Source organism: Rhinichthys klamathensis, unplaced genomic scaffold (assembly GCF_029890125.1).
Source record: "Rhinichthys klamathensis goyatoka isolate OS25496 unplaced genomic scaffold, OSU_Roscu_1.1 h1tg000181l_1, whole genome shotgun sequence".
NCBI lineage: Eukaryota > Metazoa > Chordata > Actinopteri > Cypriniformes > Leuciscidae > Rhinichthys > Rhinichthys klamathensis.
Genome location: NW_026606709.1, coordinates 1,041,044 through 1,063,487, shown reverse-complemented (window position 1 = coordinate 1,063,487; position 22,444 = coordinate 1,041,044). Strand labels below are relative to the sequence as shown.

General features: G+C 39.9%; 2 protein-coding genes across 4 annotated transcripts in view; one reads left to right on the top strand and one right to left on the bottom strand.

Moving 5' to 3' along the window:
• mgat4c (mgat4 family member C) overlaps window positions 1-22,444 on the bottom strand; it is a 132,461-nt gene that overhangs the window by 9,222 nt on the left and 100,795 nt on the right. Inside the window, exon 3 of one of the 3 annotated variants that reach the window (XM_056261189.1) lies at window positions 19,537-19,584. The exons of the other annotated variants lie outside the window; for them this stretch is intronic. The gene's annotated coding sequence lies outside the window, so the exon portion shown is untranslated. The remainder of the gene's footprint in view (window positions 1-19,536; window positions 19,585-22,444) is intronic. 3 annotated transcript variants of the gene reach the window in all.
• On the top strand, window positions 12,018-21,258 carry eps8b (epidermal growth factor receptor pathway substrate 8b). The gene is made up of 7 exons (XM_056261194.1): window positions 12,018-12,109; window positions 13,383-13,476; window positions 15,152-15,286; window positions 19,441-19,528; window positions 19,765-19,942; window positions 20,586-20,718; window positions 20,820-21,258. Exons 1-7 carry the CDS (start codon window positions 12,099-12,101, stop codon window positions 20,895-20,897), a joined length of 717 nt encoding a protein of 238 aa, XP_056117169.1. The 5' UTR covers window positions 12,018-12,098; the 3' UTR covers window positions 20,898-21,258.

Here is a 22,444-nt window from a genome sequence, read left to right as displayed (position 1 = left end):
GGCCAAAATATAAACGCGTGTAAGTCAGCAAATTTCCTTACAGCTCCGTTTTAAAGTAAATTAAGTCTCTAAAGCATCTTGTCGCTGAATAATTCCAATTCTAATTCTCAAAAAGCAAGCCAAAACTAAGCTAAACCCTTTCAATTTCCCTGCCACACAGGCCTTTCAATTTCCCTTGCCTTGAAACTTGAATGCTAAGCTAATGTTGAAATCGTGAGCCACCCATATTCTTTGAAATCAAAACCGCTTCATAAAACCTACGTTAGTTGTAGCTTTTATATGCTACTTGGGACGCAGAGGCGTACCTTGCCTTAATGCGAAAACCTGTATAGAGGAGAGGGGAAAAAAGCCATTTTGACTAAGAGAGAAACAGATTAATAAAGCTGGCAGTAGAAAGCAATTCTTCCACATTTGATCTTGTTATCTGTTTTACATTATTTCCCAAGGGTATGCTGCACCTCGCTGATATACAGCTCTGCGCAAATAATCAATTAAGCCAGCAGATTCTACAGCTTTCTGCTCTTGCTTTGTGTCAGAGCTTCAGCCACTTAAATAGATTTTTCTCCTCAACAAAAGGGCTGAAAAGCAGAAAAAGAGTACCGGCTGAAGACGATAAGAAACACTGCCTCTAGATGAACACTGTGGGCCTCAGCTCTGTGACTGAACTTTTGTTAATTAAATGAATTTCTTTGTGTTAATCAATTTGTGCACTGCAGCCTTGTTTATTGAAATTTGCCATTAGGCATAAAATAAAATAAAAACATACAATAAAATGTGTGTGTATATATATATATATATATATATATATATATAGGCTATATATATATATAAAACAATTATGTAAAGGCTAATAGATCTCTGAAAAAATTTGCAATCCACAAAACAAATTATGCCTGGTTCATCATGTTTGTGCTGGTAGAAAATAAAAGGTTATGATTTATGACTAATTTGACTGCTTATGAAAGCACTTATTAATCATTTTATTAGTTCTAAATAAAACAAATGGAAGTGGAATTAAAGCTATAATTATGAATCTCTACAGTTCACTGTTAACCCCTTATGAGCACAAATTACTGAATTAAAATAATGATAACAAAACAAATTAATCCAGAGCATAATATAGTTGTACAAGCCCAAAATTCTATTTTGATGAAAATTAAAATGTGCAAACTGATCTAAATTTATCCTGTAAATTATTAAGTACCAAACTATGAATATCTGTTTGTTTGTTTTTCATTACAAAGCAAATAGATTTTTTTTACCAATGTTGACTAGGTTATATTCAGAGTTTGATTTTGACTATTTAATAGCAAGCCAGCTATACTAGCTAACTACTTTCTACAAGTTTAAACCAAACTCTGAATATCTGAATATCCACTAATGAAGTGAACTTTGGCCAAATCAATTTACAATTTACTTTATTTCAGAGTTTGGTTCAACATCTGTTAAATAAAAACGCTGATATACAAAAGAAATTCCCATCTTTAGCAGTATGTCAGCATTCTTCTATTATAGCACTGTCTAACACAGCACATCTTTGTATCTCAGTAGTCTGACTGCTGGTAAATCTCTTAGGGTTGTGCCTGTGCGTATTCCAGTGTTTGTACATGCTGCTGAAATGGCAACTCCTGACATCGGTTTTAGCTCAACACATTCTTAAGGCATAATAAGATCACTGGAGGGATTGCAGAATCTTCACTAAAACACATGAAAAACATTGTTCAACTGCTGACACTGTCAGACACAAAACACAGTCAGAGAGCCACACACATGCACAATTCCCCATTTTCTATCTAGTAGACAAGAAGTATCAAGTCACTAAACCCTGCTTATAAAATAATTCTTTTCTTCCTTCACAGACGGCTGGGAAAGCTGAGGTGGGATATCTGTTTCTGCTAGAACAATGTGTAAGTGACAATTCGTAAACAGAGTGGACACTTGTTGTCTAGAACCTGATGACAACACAAAGAAGGATCTCTTTCCCCACATCTGGGCCTCCAACCTTCATCTAAAGCACGTGACATTTCTCAGTGTTGCATGAAGTTTCATTTTATCAAGTTCATGTGAGATAAAAGATGATATTTGTTTATATCCTAGCTCGTCCCAAGTCTTGGTGGCAGCCTATTTTTAGCGACTCTCCTGCACAGAAGCCATGGTGGTGCTTTACTGTGAGGATCTGCCGAATGTCTCTATGTTTTGATGTATGAATAAATCCAGCACCCCGCTTGGATTTGGGCGCAGTCCATCAGGCTGCAGCAGGCACCAGCTGTACAGGTGGCTTAGCTTCAAGTTGGAAGCTGTGTGAAGAGCTGGATTGATGCTGAATACAAAGCATATTCTATAATGGCTAACACATGCCAGTTTCCGTGATTGTAACAATAAGGGAGCCAAATATGCTCGAATAGAATAGAATTGCATTAGTGAGCAAAAGGGAGAGATTGCATGATTCCTTATTCCCTTTCCGTTGCATTACAAGATTTTTGCTTCTCAAAGAATAGAAATAGATTCTTCAAGAAATAAATGTTATGTAAATGTAAATCAATCAATCCATAAATCAATCACTTTCTAGTTCACGTTAAAGTTCTATTAAAGGAATAGTTCACTTAAAAATGAAAATTCTGTCATCATTTAGTCACCCTCAAGTTGTTCCAAGCATGTATGAATTTATTTCTTCTGCTGAACACAAAAGAAAATATTTCGAAGAATGTCGGTCACCAAACAGTTGATGGTCCCCATAGACTTCCATAGAAAAAAAAATACAAAATAATTGTGCACATATCTCTCATCTTGTCCATCATCTTTAATGGATTTTACTTCACTAAGCTCAGCCAAATGCATTCTAGGATTGTCTTATCTGCGGAAGATACATTTATTGTATTTTCATAATCATAAACACATTTACCTATGGGTGGCTAATGATTCAGAAGTCTCCTACATTCACAGGAAACAACTTACATCCGTGTTGAAAAACAAGGTTAAAGAGGCAGCGTAATTATGCTTGTGGAGCAGCTTTTGCGTTGTGAGCACACCAGTGATGCCTTTAAATGTAAATTTTGGAGCCAAGACACTGACCTCGCAATATGTGCAAACTATTCTGGTCTACGTTGTCTGACATTCACACGTTTTTAAAATCACAGTATGGCTTCTTGCTTAATACGAGTGACTAATGCTTACTCGAATCTCTACCTCTCTGTGCCTTTAGTTATGTGGTGCATCTTACAAGGTTAGCCTGTTGAGCAAGGCTCTGTCATTGCCGTAAGGCAGAATTTTACCTTTAAGGTCAGTCGAAGACACAGAGGCCTTTGAAATTCTATCAGCAGAGAGTGTAATGAGGAAGAGAGGCATGAGAAATGATTCATGTGCGAGCGAGCCTCTCACAGGCGCCTCTTAGCAGTTAGCACTTTGACCCAGATTATAGCACCAACCCAAACCTCAAAGGGGAGCTCTGGAGATGGACCTCAGCGATATAACTTCCCTGTTACTACTATAAAAAGCACAAATACACAGTACAATCTTTCTTATTCTTTTGTTCAATATTATCATTTTCTTTTACCCGCTTCCACTTTCTTCCTTGTCTTCCTCGCTTCGCTTCCATTTTCCTCAAGCACACTCAAACAAAACTGCACCGTTTCACCTTTCCTTTAAACATAAAAGATCCTGGCCACTAAAAACAGTATGTGTGTGGTTAGTGCCATGTGGACATCTGAAATGAAAATTGGAGTTTTTAGTCCAGTATAAATTCATGTTCCAATTCCAGTGTATGTTTGCATGGCTATTATTATTAAAGCTCACCTTCTTTTTGGACCATTAGACAACAAATCCACAGTAAACACCACAGGTGTCATGAAGGCTTCAGATACGAAGATGAACCTTTAATTTTGCTGATTGCTCGGAAAAGGCCAGCTCAATTATAGTTCTGTCAGACCAACTCTCTAAGTGTTTGGCATGGTAATGGATATGACAATGTTGATATGTTTGGTCTTGGCAAAAATAGATCTGCTGCTGTTGCTGCTGCAGAGCAAGTGGGGGACTTGCTACCAATACACACACAACGCTTCTGTGAGCAACTAAGACATGCTGCTGCTGTACAATAGTATACATGAATTACCAGTAGCTTATAGAGGTGGAGCTGGGGAAGGTGGAGGGTTTATGAAAGCACACTGCAACCGCTACAGCAAATGCTGACCAAGTATTTCAAGGTTGAGAAGCGAGCTTCTTGGCTACTGATATAGCAGGAACCAATCAGCTATGCCCTATAGAGAATGATGTGATTGCAAGCAGATTGAGTTACGGAACTATCAGCTTTCGCCATCTAGAGTTTCATGACAGAACTTTGTATATCATCATTTCAAGTGCATTTCAATATGAACAAAAGTGGTGACATTTATCCATTTCAAATTTTTTCACATGAATGTACTTATATACCATGCCACACTTTTATATTACACGCACCCCAATAAAAAAAAAAAAAAACTAACATAAATTATCATTCAAACCTAAGGTGATTACATGCTTTCTTTTCTGCTTTTCCCCCCAGGCAGATAGGCTACATCTTGACATCACAAGCTGCTTGATCCGTTGGCTCCAAGGGGAGAATGACTGAAAGCCAAACCATTGTGCAAAACTCCCCTCCCTCTCCATTTATGAGAGAGGAATGGTGGGACAGCACTCTTTCCTAAAAGCTCTGTAAAAAGCCAAGGTGACCGCTGGGTCACAAGTGAGAAATGGGAAAATGGCTGTGGGGTGTGCGTCCAGTAGCAGATAACATGAGAAAGCACTATCTCCTCTCAGCACATTTTTTTTGCAAAGAAGAAAATCCAATGCATTCGAAACCAAAACTGTATCTTCCTCTCTGTCTCTCTCTCTCTGAAATGATGGACAGTTCATTGTTTATTTATTACAATAGATACTGTGCATCAAAAAAAAAATAATGCTCTAAAGGGGCTCAACAATGCTGTTTCCTGTTTGGCACAATTCATTTGCAAAAAGCAAGGTCTAAGTAGACCCTCTTGAAAATTTTAAGCTTAAAAAAAAGTCAAAAGCAAATATGTGCCATGTGTAAGCAGCCAACATTCTCATGACATTTATAGATGTAATAAACATCAGAGTAAAAAATACGACCATTAACCTGGAAAATGTGCAAACATTAAATGGAACTGTAACATGAATAATGTACAGTTAATATACAGTTATTGTAAAATAAACCCTGACACTGTCAGGAAATAGCACAGACACAGAAACGAGAGGAACAGGAGTACTGTTACAAGGCAACAGGATAAACACAAGCAGGTGAGTATTGACCCCAGACACAGAGCGGGGTTACTATATAAATAAATATGTGAACAAGAAAAATGTTGATTTCATTTATGGATCAATGGCTGCAGTACCTGTACAGTATGTGAAAAAAATCTTCCAGCAAAAAAATAGTCCAATACAATGTACAAAACAATCAGCCTGGCAATATGGCAATATTACAGTAATATTAATACTGATGTTCTCTGATGGGATTTCAATATAATCAATGACTGAGATGTAGTTTTTGGCATATGTATTCTACCAGAAATACAAAAGTGCTTTCAGTTTGATTTAAAGGTGAGTATTTGGAAATATCAGACTGCTGGGTCCTGCATTTGACCAATCAGAATCGCAAGAGTTTTAGAATGCAGAACTGTCATGAATAATCGAACTGCAAGTGACTGTAAACATAAATCAATAAAGGACACACAATCACATTCTGCTGCTGTGTGAACGCTCATTAGTTCAACTGTATAAAAGAGCTGTGTTTTTACATAACTACCATTATGTGTTATGTTGCTTGCAGGTAAAATCTAAGATGGCTGAAGTTATTAGCATAAAGTGACTTATTAAATTGAAATTAGCATAAATCTGGACACAAATGAATAGGTAAAGTTCTTATTAGCTCAGGAAGCTTTTTCAGCTGCTGAACTAAATGAACTGGTAAGAAAAACATCTTCACATCACAGTGGGAATTCATTTAGTATTCTTTCTCCACATACCTGAATTATGACCTAGCTTTATGCAACATAATTATTCACACTAACCCATTACTTTTCATTATTTATATAACATTTTTCTCAATAACTTATTTAAAAGAACTACATTGAAGGTTTTCATTTAATTTGATTTTATTTGTGTTAGTGATGGAAATATAAGGAAATTCGAAATGATACAGAATGACTTACAAACTGTTGATTTGTGCCATTTAGCGAAACTAATTAGGAAAATTGGGGGGGGGGGGGGGGGGTTATATTGCACAAACTGCTATATACATTTTTCAGCTGCTGTAGAAAAACCTTCAGCTTAGGGAGATGTTCACATGGAGTCAAATGAGGCTCTAAGCCATTTGTACCGCAATCAGTCCTTAATTAACAAGCACAGCTCTGTTCACTGACATTTATGCTTGTAGCTATGCGGAATAACTTTCTGACCTCCACACAATAGTTCAGCCATTTACAGTTAAATTCCCCAATCACACTTTTAAAATGAACAGTCACATCACAACCTTACACAAAAAGTCACGGTTGTTAGGCAAGACCGTCATTAATCGCTAGTCTGGTCTTAAGACAACTTTTCGACTGCAGCATAAATGGTCCGAAACAATGCAGCAGCTGATTTTTTACTTATTTCTGCAGGGGAAGGCTAAAATAAATGTAACAAAACTCCTGGATAGCTTGTGCATTTCCAGGGAACTAATCTAACCAGAAAGGCAAGTAAAAAACATTTTTAACCTTACAACTTGGATGCGTTGCCTTTAAATTTGCTCATATAATGATTGAAAACAATCAATCAATGTTTGATATGCATATTGCGGAGAGGTTGAAATGGATGTATTTGGTGGAATTGTAACATTGCAAGTTTCTTGAAAAAAAGAGAGAAAAGAATAAACAAACATTTCAGAATAAACCAGCTGCTGCCTCTTCTTTTGGCTTGCAGTCTCTCTGTCGGCTTTGAAGTTTTCCAGCAAGCCTGAGGTAAAATAAAACGGCAAACTTTTTTTCTTACTTAACAAAGGTAAACTTTCAGGAGAGTTTCAAACCAGAGGAAGAGCTCACACTTGGCATCTCTCTGATGTTTAGCACACGCAGCACATGTTCCCCGGTTGCTCTAAGAATCAATTTGGTGCATAGTCTTACAGCCTTTCAGAACTGCTCTTCCACATGGTGGAATAGAAGAACAATGGCCTGTTCTATTGTGAGCACAACCGAATATTGAATCAGATAGCTGTAAAAGCAAAGGTTCTTTCATTATTGATGATAACAGAAAGGAATTGGAAGGTGGAGATAACCGCTTGTTGTATTTAGACACTCTCATGCACACAATACATTCACTCTTTTCTTTATGATTCTTCCTCTCTAGCTCTCATTTCATTGTTCTTTTATATTGTACATGTTCATATCCTTCAAGTTGCCATTTTCTTGACTCTTGTAGCATTTAATTTTTTTAGTTTACCTTCAATGTTAGTCAAGTTTTCTTAGAAAGTGTCGTTTTATGCGACCAATTTTAACCATGATTATTAGAATTAAGCAGGATATTTTATATATTTTTTATTATATATAATGGTAACACTTTAGAATAAGGACCCATTATTAAATGTATTAAATAACATTTGTTACAGTATTTTTTAAACATTACTTAACAAAAATACAACAGCTCATTGTTAGTTTTTAAAAACCTTTATTTTGAGGAAAAAACAGTGATCAAAATTAGAGAACAGTAACCATTGTAGCACGAAAAAAGATTACAAGTAAAAATTTTAAGGGTTACAGCCATAGCTGCGGGGATGTATTTTGAGCGGGGGAGCTGGGGGGCTGGGGGGAGGGGGAGGGCGGGGGGGTCACGTGACTAGAGTGTTGCGCATTGACTATCTAAAACGCTTAACGTAAAGAACTCTTAACTATAGTAATAAATAAATGAAATTGTGGCTCAGGCTTCTTGCTTTCATGTTTCAAACTAATTTTAATGAATAGACGTATTAAAAACATGAATTTAATTTATTTTTTTGTTAAGACATTTTGTATTTATTTATTTTCAACCGCTAAGCCATCAAAACTTAAAACTAAGCCATTACCCAATGCAGTGTGATGACGTCACAAGGTGTGCCCAAGTGTATTAAGAGGGCGCCTTCAAACACGTCCTTAGCTTCTTTGTCTTCAGGAAGCCGCTTACCGTGTGAGAAAAAGAAAAAAAAAACAGCATGTTAAACGGAGATATAACAAAAATTGGGAAAAGAAAAAGAATATAATTGCGAGTAAAGGGCAATTCAAACAGTGCCTGGGTTTTATAAAGCCTGGCGACGAACACAAGCTCTGTGTGATTTGCTTAGGAGCGGAGCACCCACGTTCAACCCTCGAGGGAGTTCGACGTGTTTCAAAAATGCTCCACACAGCAAAGCCCTGCCAACACATTCTCATCCCAAGGCGTCATATACTGACGCTTTTGCCAAAGCGTCTACATCCGACGCACATGGCACCCTTTAGCGTCAATATAACACGCTTCGGTTATGGCTAGGTTTAGGTCTGGGGTAGTGTTAGGGTTAGACCACTAGGAGGCGCCATATATCTGCGTCTCATATTGACGCTAAAGGGTGCCATGTGCGTTGGATATAGACGCTTTGGCAAAAGCGTCAGTAAATGACGCCTTGGGATGAGAACGGGCTGGCCCTGCGTATGATGAGCTTTTGGACCTTATGACTTGCGCAACCTGAACCACGAGATCGCAGGTGGCCGTTTGGATGAGCGATACCTATGAGGTCATAAGTGTCCAGATCCAGTCAGCCTTCCTTTTCTCTCGGATATGCACACTAAGGTGGCAGGCTCTTGGAGACACCTATATTCTGCTTGGGTGACGAATACAGCCTCGAGTTATTCAAACGCAGAGGGGAATGGGAACATGCCTTGGGTTGAAGGGATCTCAGCGACCTATCTCTCCTCAGGGACATCCTCATCATTAAAGGCTACCGTTATTCCATTGAAGCAGAGCTGCGTATGGCCACAGATCTATAGCCCTCCGGGCCACCAAGCAGGCAGCCTGCTCAGTTTGTCGTCTAAGAGTGTGACAAGACCATCCTCGATGCCCCTGTTTTGCCCTGTGGACTTTCGGGAATTCGCAGAAAAAAAAGCCCAAAAGAGCTGAGGTTGGTTGCCAACTGGACAGTATTAGGCGCCCCTCCACTGGTGGCGGCGAATGTAACACGGGGTACTGCGGGACGTGTCCCCATAGCTTCATTCAACGCAGCGTGGAGTTCCCTCGGAAGGGAACCGGGGTTACGTAATCTAGATGATTCTCACATTTCTCTGTTGTGATCTTGGTCCACTCTCCTTCCATAATGGTGAGTTAATGTTTTATTATGTGACTTTTAGTTAGGCACTTGGCTCTCGAATTTGGTTGAGTTAATTATCTTTCAGCAATTGTTGAAAAAAGTGCATGCTATCACTATTGACTACAATATTTCATGGAATTCATGCTGGTTTATGCTCTATTGTTCAGCAGGGGTATCCGAAAGTGTTCTCCAATTTTAATAGTTCTTTTTCAAATGTCTCACAAGTTTTTTATACTGTGCTTCAGAATATTTTTAAAATATTGTATGAAATATGCTTAAAGAGTTTTGAAATGTTGGAAGGTTGTTCTCTAATTGATTGATGAAAAAAGAGAGAACCCATGAACGCATGCTGTTATAGGTCTTAACTCTTCATAAGAGCAAGGAAATATTCTTTTTCAAGATAAGTCCCCTTTAAATAACCCAGAATAACAACCTGCACTGGCTCTGTCTTGAGGCAAATCCCACCATAGTTCAGGATGGAAGTTAAGGAGGCCCAGACTTCAGGGAGCAGAAGCAGAGCTCCTGTATTACACATTCTGCTTGTACCCTCACAGCAGCCCAGATCCACCTTTGGCTAATTTCCCACAATTTCCAAGCTTCCTGAAAATGAATATGCATTACAGTTGCAGTGAATCCATTTGCACGGCAGAATAATAATGAAGAAAAAGTGCTCTCAAAAATGCAATTAATCTTATGTAAAACGCCTGCTCAATGCCTCTAATTAGATGCCATTTTAATAACTGCGTATGTTGTACAAGAAAGACAGTTTAGCAAAGGTGGTAAACACCATTGTTCATTTGTTTGATGACATAAAAGCAAAAGTAAATAGAAAGTTGTTTACTAGAATATAACCAATCACTTATTTCTCTGAAATAAACCCTCTAGAAAAGTACTGCACATGCTCAAATCCACACAAAATGAGACAAATTGCTAGCAACAACACTTGATTAACACTATCAAACAGATGAGATATGCATTCAGAAAAAAAAGATATAAATGCATTTCAAACGAGAAAATGGATTCACATGTTTGGCATTCAGGCTATACAGCAAGATGAACATGGATTTGTGGGAGTAGACGCTTTTGGCAAAGGATTACACTGAGCCTGCAGAATAAACCAAACACATCACCAATAGAAACACCAGTCCATGTTCTAAGCATGGTGTCATCATGTTTGTGTTATCCAATTGTAGGTGAAAACAGGGTCCTCCCACGACCGGCTCTGGGCTGATAACATCTTCCAACGTTATTATACTATTACAGGTCACAGACTGGGTCGACAACTAAGGATTTCAGAAAAGGTTACCGATTCTTCAGGCTATGATGTGTACTGTTCTGTGCTACAGAAAATGCTTGATGTAGCCTACTGATAGTGCTTTTCTGGTAGACTGTCAGTCAACATGTCATCTCAAAAGGTAGTAGAATGTAAAGGAATATTACAGATTTAGTACAAGTTAAGCCCAATTGACAGCATTGGTGGCATAATGTTGATTACAGGTAACTTAGGCGAGCTGAAAAAACACCACAGACACAGTACAATCAACATTGGAAAATCTCACAGTAAAACAAGCAGCTGTGAAAAATATGACACACCGGTGTTTTGCCAGATGAAAGTTTATCTGTATCATCTTTATTACTCTTTTAATTCCTTTTATAACTGTATCTATGTATCATCTTTATTACTCTTTTAATTCCTTTTATAACTGTATCATCTTTATATCTCTTTTAATTCCTTTCATATGTTTTAATTTTCCTTACTTTTATTTTGTGATCATTTTAATTAATTTCTGTGTAAAGCACTTTGAATTACCATAGTGTGTGAAATGTGCTATATAAATAAACGTGCCTTGCAGCAACAATTATTTTCAACCTTTTCTTAAAAAAAGAAGAAGCAAAAATCTATTACAGTAAGGGACTTATTATGGAAAAACAGTATGAGGCCGGGTTAACATATTTTAAGTGTAAAAACGGTCATTTAAACAACTTTACAGCTGAAAGTTTATTTTATTTTTTGTGGTAATCAACAGTATGTCACAAATACTGTCACACTGACAACATGTGAACCTGAATATTTCTATGTATATTTCTTTGCCATATTTACCTTCTGATGGTGTTCCCTAGAATGGACAAAACTTGAAATGCCATTTTTAAGTATGCAGGCTGTAAAGTCTGCATCTAAACCGCCATGGATTATGGTTTTCAACCTTTAATAATTTGTATAAAGATAATTTATTATACTGTTGTTTTAGAAGTAGGCCTATATAAATATATAAAGTTGATAATTACATTTTTACTGAGGCAATTTATTAAGAGTGACATGCTGAATGGCTACAATTATTAGACAGTTAAAATATATGGTCAGTTATCTGGAGCGTGTAAAACAAATTGCGATTGCAGACGAAAACAAATCTGCCTGTTGTGTAGTGGAGTGCCAGTTTCCAGCGTTCAGCATGTTTATTTATTTATGGGCTTCAAGAAAGAAGGTCTTGGCACAGGCTGGACACTGGGCCACTGCGGTTATCCTCAACGCTCTATCACTGGGCGAGGAGGAGAGAGGTAGGCCAGCACATTAATGATGCATGGGGACCAGTACGTTCAGTTTAAAGTTCTCCATGCTCTGTGCAGGCCCACTGAAATATGCATGAGCTACACCACATGTGCAGGCTGCAGCACGTCAAGTTACTTTCCACCTTGGCGGAGGGTGCAGCGGCTCACGGCACGCTTGCAGCAAAGCAACCGCAGGCTCTTCTGAAAAAGGATGTTTGAGTCGTAAGTTGTCCATTATAATAGACCGGTTTCTGCATGTATGTGTTCATCGTGTAGTGTTCTTGAGTGTTTTATAGCTTGTTTTTGTCATAAAGTAGATTTATAAGGTAAGAAACAATACTTTTCATAGTAAAATGCACCCTGTTGAGATAACATATGTTCTGTCCAAATAGATGCTTTGTGAGGATTTTGCTACTTTAATAAAAGTGGCAGAATTTGTCAACATATCATTAAAACAAAAAGTTTGCTTTATTTCTAACAGATTTAAAGGGGGGAAAAACAATGATTTTCAAAGTAGCTTGTTATGCTGGCTTGTTAGTTATAATGAGTTGTTTGTTCATGGACTGGCCTCTAGACAAAGTTGTTTGGTCTGCTGGAGTTCCTTGAAAGTCAACATGAAACCCAAATCGACCCTGTTTACTTTCTTTTTGCATTGCCTTATTTTGAACAATTCATTGCTGCACGGTTTTCCAAATAAGTTTAATAAGTTAAATAAGTTAAATAAATCTTCCCTTTAAACTACGACATGTACGTTATCACTGACAGGTTGTGCGGGCTATTAGATAATTTAGTAACACTTTATTTCAATGGTCCCCTTTAGACATTAGGTTGACTATAAGTAACATTGCAACTACATGTCAACTTACTCTCATTAGAGTATTAGTAGAGTATTAGTATGTTGTCTGCTTAATTTCTGCTAAGACTTTATTGTGATGGTCCCCTTTAGACATTCTACTGACTATAAGTAACTTTGCAAGTACATGCCAACTTGTTCTACTAACCCTAACCCTCCCACCAATACTCCAATATTAAGAGTTAGTTGACATGTAGGTACAATATTAATTATACTAAATAGAAAAAAGGACCTTCAAATTTAAGTGTTACTGATAATGTTAACCAACAGTCAAACAGCTATGCTTTATCACACTATCACAAATCTGGCTCCATTCTGGTATAAAATACCTACTTTTTATCCAATCAATTGCAGATGGATAAAATTCATACTTTTTTTCACATTGAATACCTAGTTTCACTTTGAACAGTCCATATTACAGAAGTAGAATGGGTTGCAAACCGGGCTTCATGTTGACGTTTAAGTATCTACAACAAAAGCAAAATGAGGAGGTGCAGAGACCACATTAACACATCTAAGGCTAAAAATACTAAATCCAACTTTCAGAAATACTGTCAAGTGTTAACTAACTGCAGTCAGCTGTAGCCTCACCAATGAATGAAATTCCAAGTATTGTGCTGTGTTGCTATTTCTACCGCACAGGTCTAACAGCGATCTCCAACATGTCAGGATCCGTTATCACTTTGTGGCGCGCAATGCCAACGAGCTCTCCGTGCAGCAGGGCGAGGTGCTGGAGGTACGGATGACCCTCTGTGAGGAGGTGGAGGAGGATGGGGAACAGGGCAGAATAGGTCTGAGGTACAGCGTGTGGGAGTATAGAAGGAGAGAAAACACGACTACAGCTCATGCAGAGCTCAACGTCTAGAAGACTGTAGGCCGATGTTTGAACATAAATGATAAAAAAAAAAAGTTTATGGGAAACCTGAGGAAAAATGGATTGAACATAACATACCTATAACATATAGGGCCCTATTTTAACGATCTAAGCGCATGGTCTAAAGCGCACGGCGCAAGTGCACTTAGGGTGTGTCTGAATCCACTTTTGCTAGTTTAACGACGGGAAAAATGGTCGGCGAACCAGGCACATGGGTTGTCCCTATTCTCTTAAAAAGTAATGGGTGTGTTTTGGGCGTAAAATCAGAGTGTAATTTCCTATTCCCTTTAAAAGCCAGTTGCGCTCGCACCATGGCGGACTTGCTATTTACATGGCGGAATTTGCAAGCGGAAAGACTGAACGCGTCTCCAGAGCGCAAACAGATCTACTCGTGCGCGAGGTTAAAGCGCGCAAGCAGACCATCTATGGGACAAGCCGGATTCCACAATACCTTTATGTACACAATATTACTATTTTACATTGTAATCCTTTTATTTTTAATATTTGACATGTTTGTGTGCTGCTGCGTGTCCCTTTGTGTGTAATAAACAGAGTGTACGCGCGTTGTGCACCCGCCTATAGGCACACATTACTAACGCGCTCTTTAAATAACAAAAAATATATACTGTGCCATTGACTTAAGACCAGGTTTCAGTTGGTCAATGGTGCAGTCTATTTCAGTTGCCTCAAAATAGCAACGCGCCAACAATGCGCCTGAACACACCTCGTTTTTAGACCAGCATGAGGTGTAAAGTCCAGGTTCAGAAAGTAAAAGTCCTCCTCAGTATTTTGTTCCAATCACCTGGATTATTCCACTATTTTCATAGTGGAATAAACATATGGCAAGACTTTTAATATCTGACCCCTGGACTTTACACCTCTGCCAGCATGCCCATAGGCGCACAAATGAGCGCAAATGCATTTGCTATTTAAACAACAAGGTGCAGGACGTGAAAATGATAACTGCGTCAGGCTGAAACTAGCAAAAAAAAAATTGTGCCGCTGCATTGCGCCAGGTGTATGATAGGGCCCAAAGACACATGAATCTAGTTTTGCCTACTTTATAATGCATAAAATGAGACCTTATGCAACTGCACATAATAGGAACACAGGTAAACCCTTGCAAATGCACAATACCCACAACAATCCAGCATGTAGGAAGGCGTCCTTTCAACCTGTCACTTTCAGATGTCTGCAGTTTCCCTCAGAACAGCATCCAACCCTGAGGAACTCTATTTACATGAGAACTACTGAAGTGATCAAGAGGGATTACCCCCGATTGGCTAATCCATCTGGAAACACGGATAATCGTGTTTCTAGACATGCCCGGCCTGAGCCTGGTATCACTGGGATTTAATTCTAGGATCCCAATAGAGGATGCATCAATGGGACAGAGTATGACACAACCTTTTAGCCAAAATTAGACAACATGTTGAATGAACGATGAACAGTCTCAAAAATAGATTTGTCACAGAAAAAAATATTGATCCATGTACAGTCATGCAATTACTAATACTAGACTCTCATGTTCTTCTAGACCTTGGAAAACAATAAACAGTGGTGGCTGCTGAGGAACCGCAGCGGTCAGTCAGGCTACGTGCCGTGTAATGTACTAGAAGAGGTCAAACCAGGAGAGCCACAGTACAACCGTGCTGCTCTCTTCAACAGCCAGGTTAGCTTGCAGTCTAAGCTACTTCACTGTCAAAATGTTCACCCACCATTCTGGTTTATAATTTGAATTCTACAAGGCACATTTCATGAATATGTCTTTTAACTTTTTGTTTAAGCATTAGAGGCCCAAATGCCTTTTTTTTTTGTAGTGAAAACGGTAATACTTTACAATAAGGTATCATTTGTTAACATTAGTTAATACATTAGCTAACATGAACTATCAGTGAGCAATATGTGTTTTACAATTTTTTTTTTATTTAATGTTAGTTAATAAAAATACTATTGTTCATTGTTTGTTCATGGTTCATTAACTAATGTTAAACAGATATTTTGATTTTAAGAATGTATTATTAAATGCTTACATTAACGCCACGGTTATGACTGTAACCTCGGTTCCCTGAAGAGGGAACAAGACGCTGCGTTGATTGACGCTAAGGGAACGCTTCGCGCGATGACGTATTGAAGCACATGTAAAATCAGTCCAATGGTGTCATCAGAGGCGGGTGACGTCATGAACCAGGAAACTATAAAGCTTGAGGCCTGCAGCACATACCAGGGTGCAGACATGGGATCTGGCCATTGTCCTTCAAGACCTTTCCCTGGCTCCCTTCGAGCCACTGAAGGAGTAAGTTAGCCACCGGCTAAGTTCCTGACCCTAAAAGCTTTGTTCCTCCTCGCTATCACGTAAGCATCGCCGCGTAACCCTGATCATGCAAAAGGCTCTGGGAAAACCCTTTGGTCCTGAGCCACCACTGCAGGGGTCTCATGTACACCAGTCCAAAAGGTATCACATTGGATGCTGCAGCCATCAGACCCAACAGCCTCTGAGACTGTTTGACAGTGAGTGACTGGCCTAGCTTTATCCTTTTCACAGCTGAAAGGATAGACTCTATGCGTGCCGGTGACAGGCGTGCCTGCATCAACATTGAGTCCCACACCACGCCTAGAAAAGTGGTCCTCTGTAGCGGAGAAAGCCTTTTTGGCGTTTAGCCGTAACTCCAACTCTTTTATGTGGGCGAGAACGACATCTCGATGCCGAACCGTCAACTGATGCGACTGAACCAGAATCAACCAATCGTAAATGTAGTTCATGATGCAAATACCCTGCAGGCGCAGAGGTGCCAGAGCATCCATATGGAAGGATGGATATATGGAAGTGCGCATCCTTGAGATCTATTGTGACAAACCAGTCCTCGGATCTGATCTGTGCACGATTTGTCTCAGTGTTAACATTTTGAACTTTAGTTGCATGACAGACTCGTTTAGCACTCGAAGATCCAAAATGGGACGCAACCCCCCATCCTTCTTTGGAACTATGAAATACCGGCAGTAGAATCCTGTTTCCCTGTTGGAGGGAGGTACATATACTATGGCCCCTTTCTCCAACAGGGTTTCCACTTGTTCCATTACCAGAACCTGCTAGGGGCCCACCACGGTGGATAGGACCCCCATAAACCTGGGCAGGCGAGACCAGAACTGTATTTGATACCCTTTTTCTATGGGGTGCAGGACCCAACGAGAAACGTTTGGCAGTAGCTTCCACGCTGCAAAAAATTCTACTAGTGGCACCAGCCTCTCGAGACTGGCTTCTGGTTTTTGTTGTGCAATCAGCCTGACACCCTGTAACGGCGAACCGGCAGGGAACGACTGAAATGACTGAAATGACTGCTCTGGAGCCCTCCTCGGAGGGGGCGTGCATCCCAAGGCCACAACGTTTCCGGGTGGTCCTTGAGATATGTGCTCGCCGGAGACCACTGCGCCCTGAAGCACGCGGTGGCAGGGTTGGCAGGACGGTCCCCTGAGGGCACCGAAGGGAGATGGGCACCGTATAATGAGGTGTTGACCGCTCCGCTTCAGGGGGGACTGCCCTCATTGGCCTGAGCCCTCGGACATCAGGACCTCTTCCCCGCAGCCTTCTTAGAGATAATGACGGTCCTCAGATCTGTCTTACCGTTCGAGGACTGCGGGTGAGAGCGCCCTCCCTGTCCCCAGCCTTTCTGTGGGGGAGCACGGGAGGCAACAGTCTGCTTCTGGGTGGCATGATATGAAGAGCTGGCTTTTGAAGTTTGGGGCTGCTCCCGCTCAGCAGCCCCGGAGACATGAGAGCGACGGGGGAGGAGCTTCTGGAAAGCAGCCGCCTGCTTGGTTGCCTCCTGGAACCTCTCGACGACTGAATTTACAGCGTTGACGAAGAGGCCAGAAGGTGACAGGGGCGCATCCATAAGACATTTCTTGTCCTTTTCTTTTATATTACTCAGATTGAGCCAAAGATGCCTCTCAGTGGCTACCAGGGCTGCCATAGAGTGGCCGATGGACTTAGCCGTCTCCTTGGTGGCCCTGAGAGATAAATCTGTGGTCCGAGATAAATCTGAGGGCCAATTCCCCCACCCTCATCCATGTCTCCTAAAAATTCAGCTTGGTAGGCCTGCAGCAGCGACATTGTGTGAAGGCATGCTGCAGCCTGACCAGCGGCTGAATAAGCTTTACCCACTAGATGATGTGGTTCTGACTGGCTTAGTGGGTAATGCCGGAGCTTTTAGGGAAGATGCCGCTTCGGGGGAGAGATAGCTCGCAAGCGTCTCTTCCATTTTTGGCATCTCCCCATAAATGTGCTCTTTATAGTTAGATATAGAGGAATAACTGGATGTTTGTGCACTATACACTCTATATGAAGCCGGTTTCTCCCACGATCTCGACACCTTGGTGTGGAGATCTGGGAGAAACGGTAGCCCCGCCGTTGAGGTTGTGACTGTGATGGTAGGAAGCGTTCGTCCAGTTTACTTTTGAAACGAACGTCCTGTTTATCTGCTGGCCAGTCAATACTCAGTCTTTCAACCGCTCTTGTCACAACCTCAACCAGCTCTTCAAATACATGAGACTGAGGTGGCAAATCCTCAGAATCTCTTGCATCGACACTGACAACTTCCAGTTCCTCAGAACTAGACAGTTGCAGTGTCTGTGCCTCAATCGGGGCGGAAGGAACCGCAGCGCGTGCTTCAAAACCCTGAGAGAAGGCACTGGATCTATCAGGTGAAGGCAGAGATAAGGCTTTGCCCGTCTCTAACCCCGCTGATTGATCCATTTGCGAACCCCATGTCTGTGATCACCGCTGTGCCTCGGCAGCAGTGGGACCAGAGCCATGGGGAACTCGAGCCTGAGCGTTCTCGCTAAAGAACGGCAGGCGGTATCGGAGTGTCCGCATTGGAAGCACATCACAATGCTCACAGCCAGCACCCTCGAGTGTTGCCTGTGCATGCTCCTCACCCAAACAAGCTACACAAAGAATGTGTGTGTCCCCACCCGTTAAAAAACGCAGGCAGGGGTGCACACACATCCTGAACTGCTGCTTGCTCGCCATGACTTATATATATATATATATATATATATATATATATATATATCAGATATAAAGACAAAACAACACCAAATATGACAAGGACAGCTTCACAATGAGCGCTACTGAAGACACAGAAGCTAGTGCGGCTCTGTTTTGGGCAGGCTTTATAGTTTCCTGGTTTAATGACGTCACCCGCCTCTGACGTTCCGTCACACCATTGGACTGATTTTACATGTGCTTCAATACGTCATCACGCGAAGCGTTCCCTTAGCGTCAATCGACGCAGCGGTAGTTCCCTTGAAAGGGAACATTAAGATAATTTAATGCTGCAAGGTATTGTTCATGTTAACTAATGTAGTTAACTAATGCTAACAAAAGAAACTTTATTGTAAAGTGTTAATGTGAAAACTAATAAATAAGTTAGACGAACTGACGTCAGGTGAATTTGGCTTGTCCTGTTTTTTTTGTATATTTATATTTTATATTATATTTCATAACATTTTTATTTAATACATTTATTTAAGTTTTATGTTTACGTTGAGAATATTACATTGAAGCTTTAAACTGTATAAGTCATAAAATGTGTTAACAGGGTTGAAAAAATTGCACACGTCATAGAAAATAAATAGAAATAGGTTAATATAATATATCAGACCATTTCCTGAAGGTTAAGCACTTCCTTTTACCGATCACTTGGGGAAAAATTGAAAAATACTTTTTTTGTACCTTATACGTGGAAAGTGCACACATTCTCCTACTTTACATGCCAGGGATTGACTCTTTCTTTTTCTGCCCCTCTGTTTTCCCCATCTCTACAGGCTGTGAATCCTTACAAAGGTACCTCTGCTGGCCCTGTAAATCACGCAGAGGTTTTGGAGATGAATAAATCCTCCCGGGATAAAGATAGTACGTACCTCTTATCTGCTTGCTGTATTCGCTGTGAGATGGAGAGTGGGCAGAGTCTGCCAAAAAAAACAAATTCAGAGAAGTGGGAAATGAATTTGGTGTGAGAGTGCTCTTATGTACATAGATTGCAGGTTCCCACCAGAGCTCATTGCTCCTGTCTAGGGCAATCTTATTCACTGTGTCTCTGTCCCAGTGCTTGTTTCTCTATCTCTCGCTTCTTCTGCCTATCTCTCCAGATCGCAACCAACAGAAGGAGGTAAATGATGAACTGCTGAAGAGGATAACTGACAACAAGGCCCAGCCACCAGCTCGAAACTTTCGGGTGGAGCGCTCAAGTTCATCCGTGCCCATCACGTATGAATCCCAGCCCTTTGAGGTCAATGCTTGGCTCAACGCAAAGGGATTCTCCAGACCGTGAGTGACACGTGAGCTGCGACATGTGACACTTCAGATGATTTAATGGTTTTGTAACCTAGTGGTTAAACGTATGGGCTGTTAACTGAGGTTGCAAGTTCAAACCCCGTAAGTGATGAACCATGTAACCTTGAGTAAGGTACTTACCCTCAGGTTGCTCCAGGGAGACTATGATAAAGATATACTGTAAATACACATAATAATATGTAAACAAAAATTATTAAATATTATACAAATCAAATCTTATTGAGAATGTTATAGGGGGGTATAAAATCTGGCAAACATCTATTTTAAATAAAAATATACTTCTACCACGGCTTTAACGTAAACTATGACTGGCAAATAGTCATTTTGAATAAAGTGCTGTCTTTAATGAGTCTAATTTACATAAAAAAGAAGGCGGGTTTGTGCTGATAAGAAACACGGTGACTTAATTTCAATATTCAAGCCACTATTTCAGCTCATTTAGTGCCTGGAAACTGTAACAAATAGGTTGTGCAACTGTTTAGTAATTTGCCCAAGTATATTTTCATAGTAAATGTAGCAATTTATCTCAAAAGATCAAATAAAATTAGATTCCTCGTGATATGACTCCTTTAAAAAACATGATGCATTTGATGTAATATTCTCTCTAATATTCCAGGGTGGTGGAATGTCTGGGTATTCTGAACGGGGCTCAACTATTTTCTCTCAGTAAGGATGAGCTGAAAGCCGTGTGCGGGGACGAGGGTTCCCGTGTCTTCAGTCAGCTCAGTGTGCAGAAAGCTCAATTAGAGGTCTGTCACAGAGCAATATCACTTATGTTAATCTGAATTTGTGCAGATTAAACGTTCAAATGCAGTGCAAAATGGAGCTTGAAAGTCTTTCTTTCTCTCAGAGGGGTCGTGGAGATACAGAGCTACAGGAGATCATGAGGCGACGACAACAGGAGGTGGAAGGCTCAACCTGGGACTGATTACAGTCAATCAAGCCGTCACTCATGGCCTTATTTCATCACATTTTCTTCAGTACTCTTGTTCACCCTACAATCAACAGCCACCCAGAGGGATTCAGAACAGATGGACTAAACAACTCCAATCATTACTGAAGCCTAGTCCTGCCCATTTCCTTTATGACCTGCACAATGGAGTGCTTAACATACTAGTGCTTAAACTGATGAACATGAATGCATTGAGAATGAAGTCTTTAACCTCCATTTATACAGATGAAAATGATTTTGATAGCAGGCCTTGACTTATGATTGGTGCTGTTAAAGAGATAGTTCACCCAAGAAAAAATAAAATGTTGGCATTATTTTATTTCAAAACCTATTTGCAGTTATTTTTTGTGGAATCTTCACAGATTTTTTTCATGAAATGCAAATAGTGCTCAAATCTGTCAAGTTTAAGTCATTATTCACTGCTCTCCTCACTTGCTTTTAAATTAACGTTGACACTTTTCAATGCATCTCATCAAATGTGATTGCTTCTGAGGGTGAGTAAATAATGATTTATTTATAATCATTTTTGGATAAACTATTTATTTAATCTAACATTTTAAACAAGTCCCATCTGTTTCTGCATAAATAATACATGGTGAATAAAAAATAAAATGACATTAATAATGCAGTGAAGGATTGTAATCTAGTATCTCCTACTGTATTCAGCTAAATGACTACTTGAATTGTCATTTTAAACAATGTGTTATTCATTTTTTCAAATCATTAGTACACTCATGCTTCACACTTCATTAACGCAAATAAGATCATGTTTATTCATGTTTACGATTAGAGACTATCATACTTCATAATAAGACACATAAGAGCTTAGATGTATTGTGAAACATTCCTTGTACACTATCTGTACCTTTGAATTATGAGTCTGAATATATATTTTGTCATTAAAAAACAACAATTAAACAATAAACAAACTATGCAAGCCCTTGGGTAAATCAGTATGTGTGAAAGCTATGGGGTCTGTACTACTGTAATTGATTTAAATCATATTTACATAAATTTTGTACTGCATGTGCATTGATTTCATAAGTGCCAGGCGTCATTGTACTATCGCTTTTCACAGAGCAATTTCCTGGTGCTCTTCTTACCCAGTGTTGTCTATAAAGCCCCCTTTCAGCCCTGTGAAAACCATAAGGCTGAATCTCTAACCGCCTCACTGACTGACAGCTTTGCTACTTGCCCTCACAGGGGGCACATAACAGTGGCTTTCAGTTTGTCTTGTTGCTTTATTTCTGGAATAGATTGTGAACGCATCAGCGAGTATTGTGCTGTGTTCAGGATGAGTGAGAATGACCTCCATCTCTCCCTTTGTATGCACTGTCAAAACGCCTCCCAGTCTTAAGAGAGGGTGGATGTGGCTGCGTATTGTCACTATGATTCATGGCATGAATCAATGCCTAATGATGGGATTTACAGAGAGGAACATCAAAGAAAAGATACTAGAGATTTGCAGTGCAGTGGAACCATTGTTATTCACGTTGAGGGAATCTACCATTTTTGAGAGAATT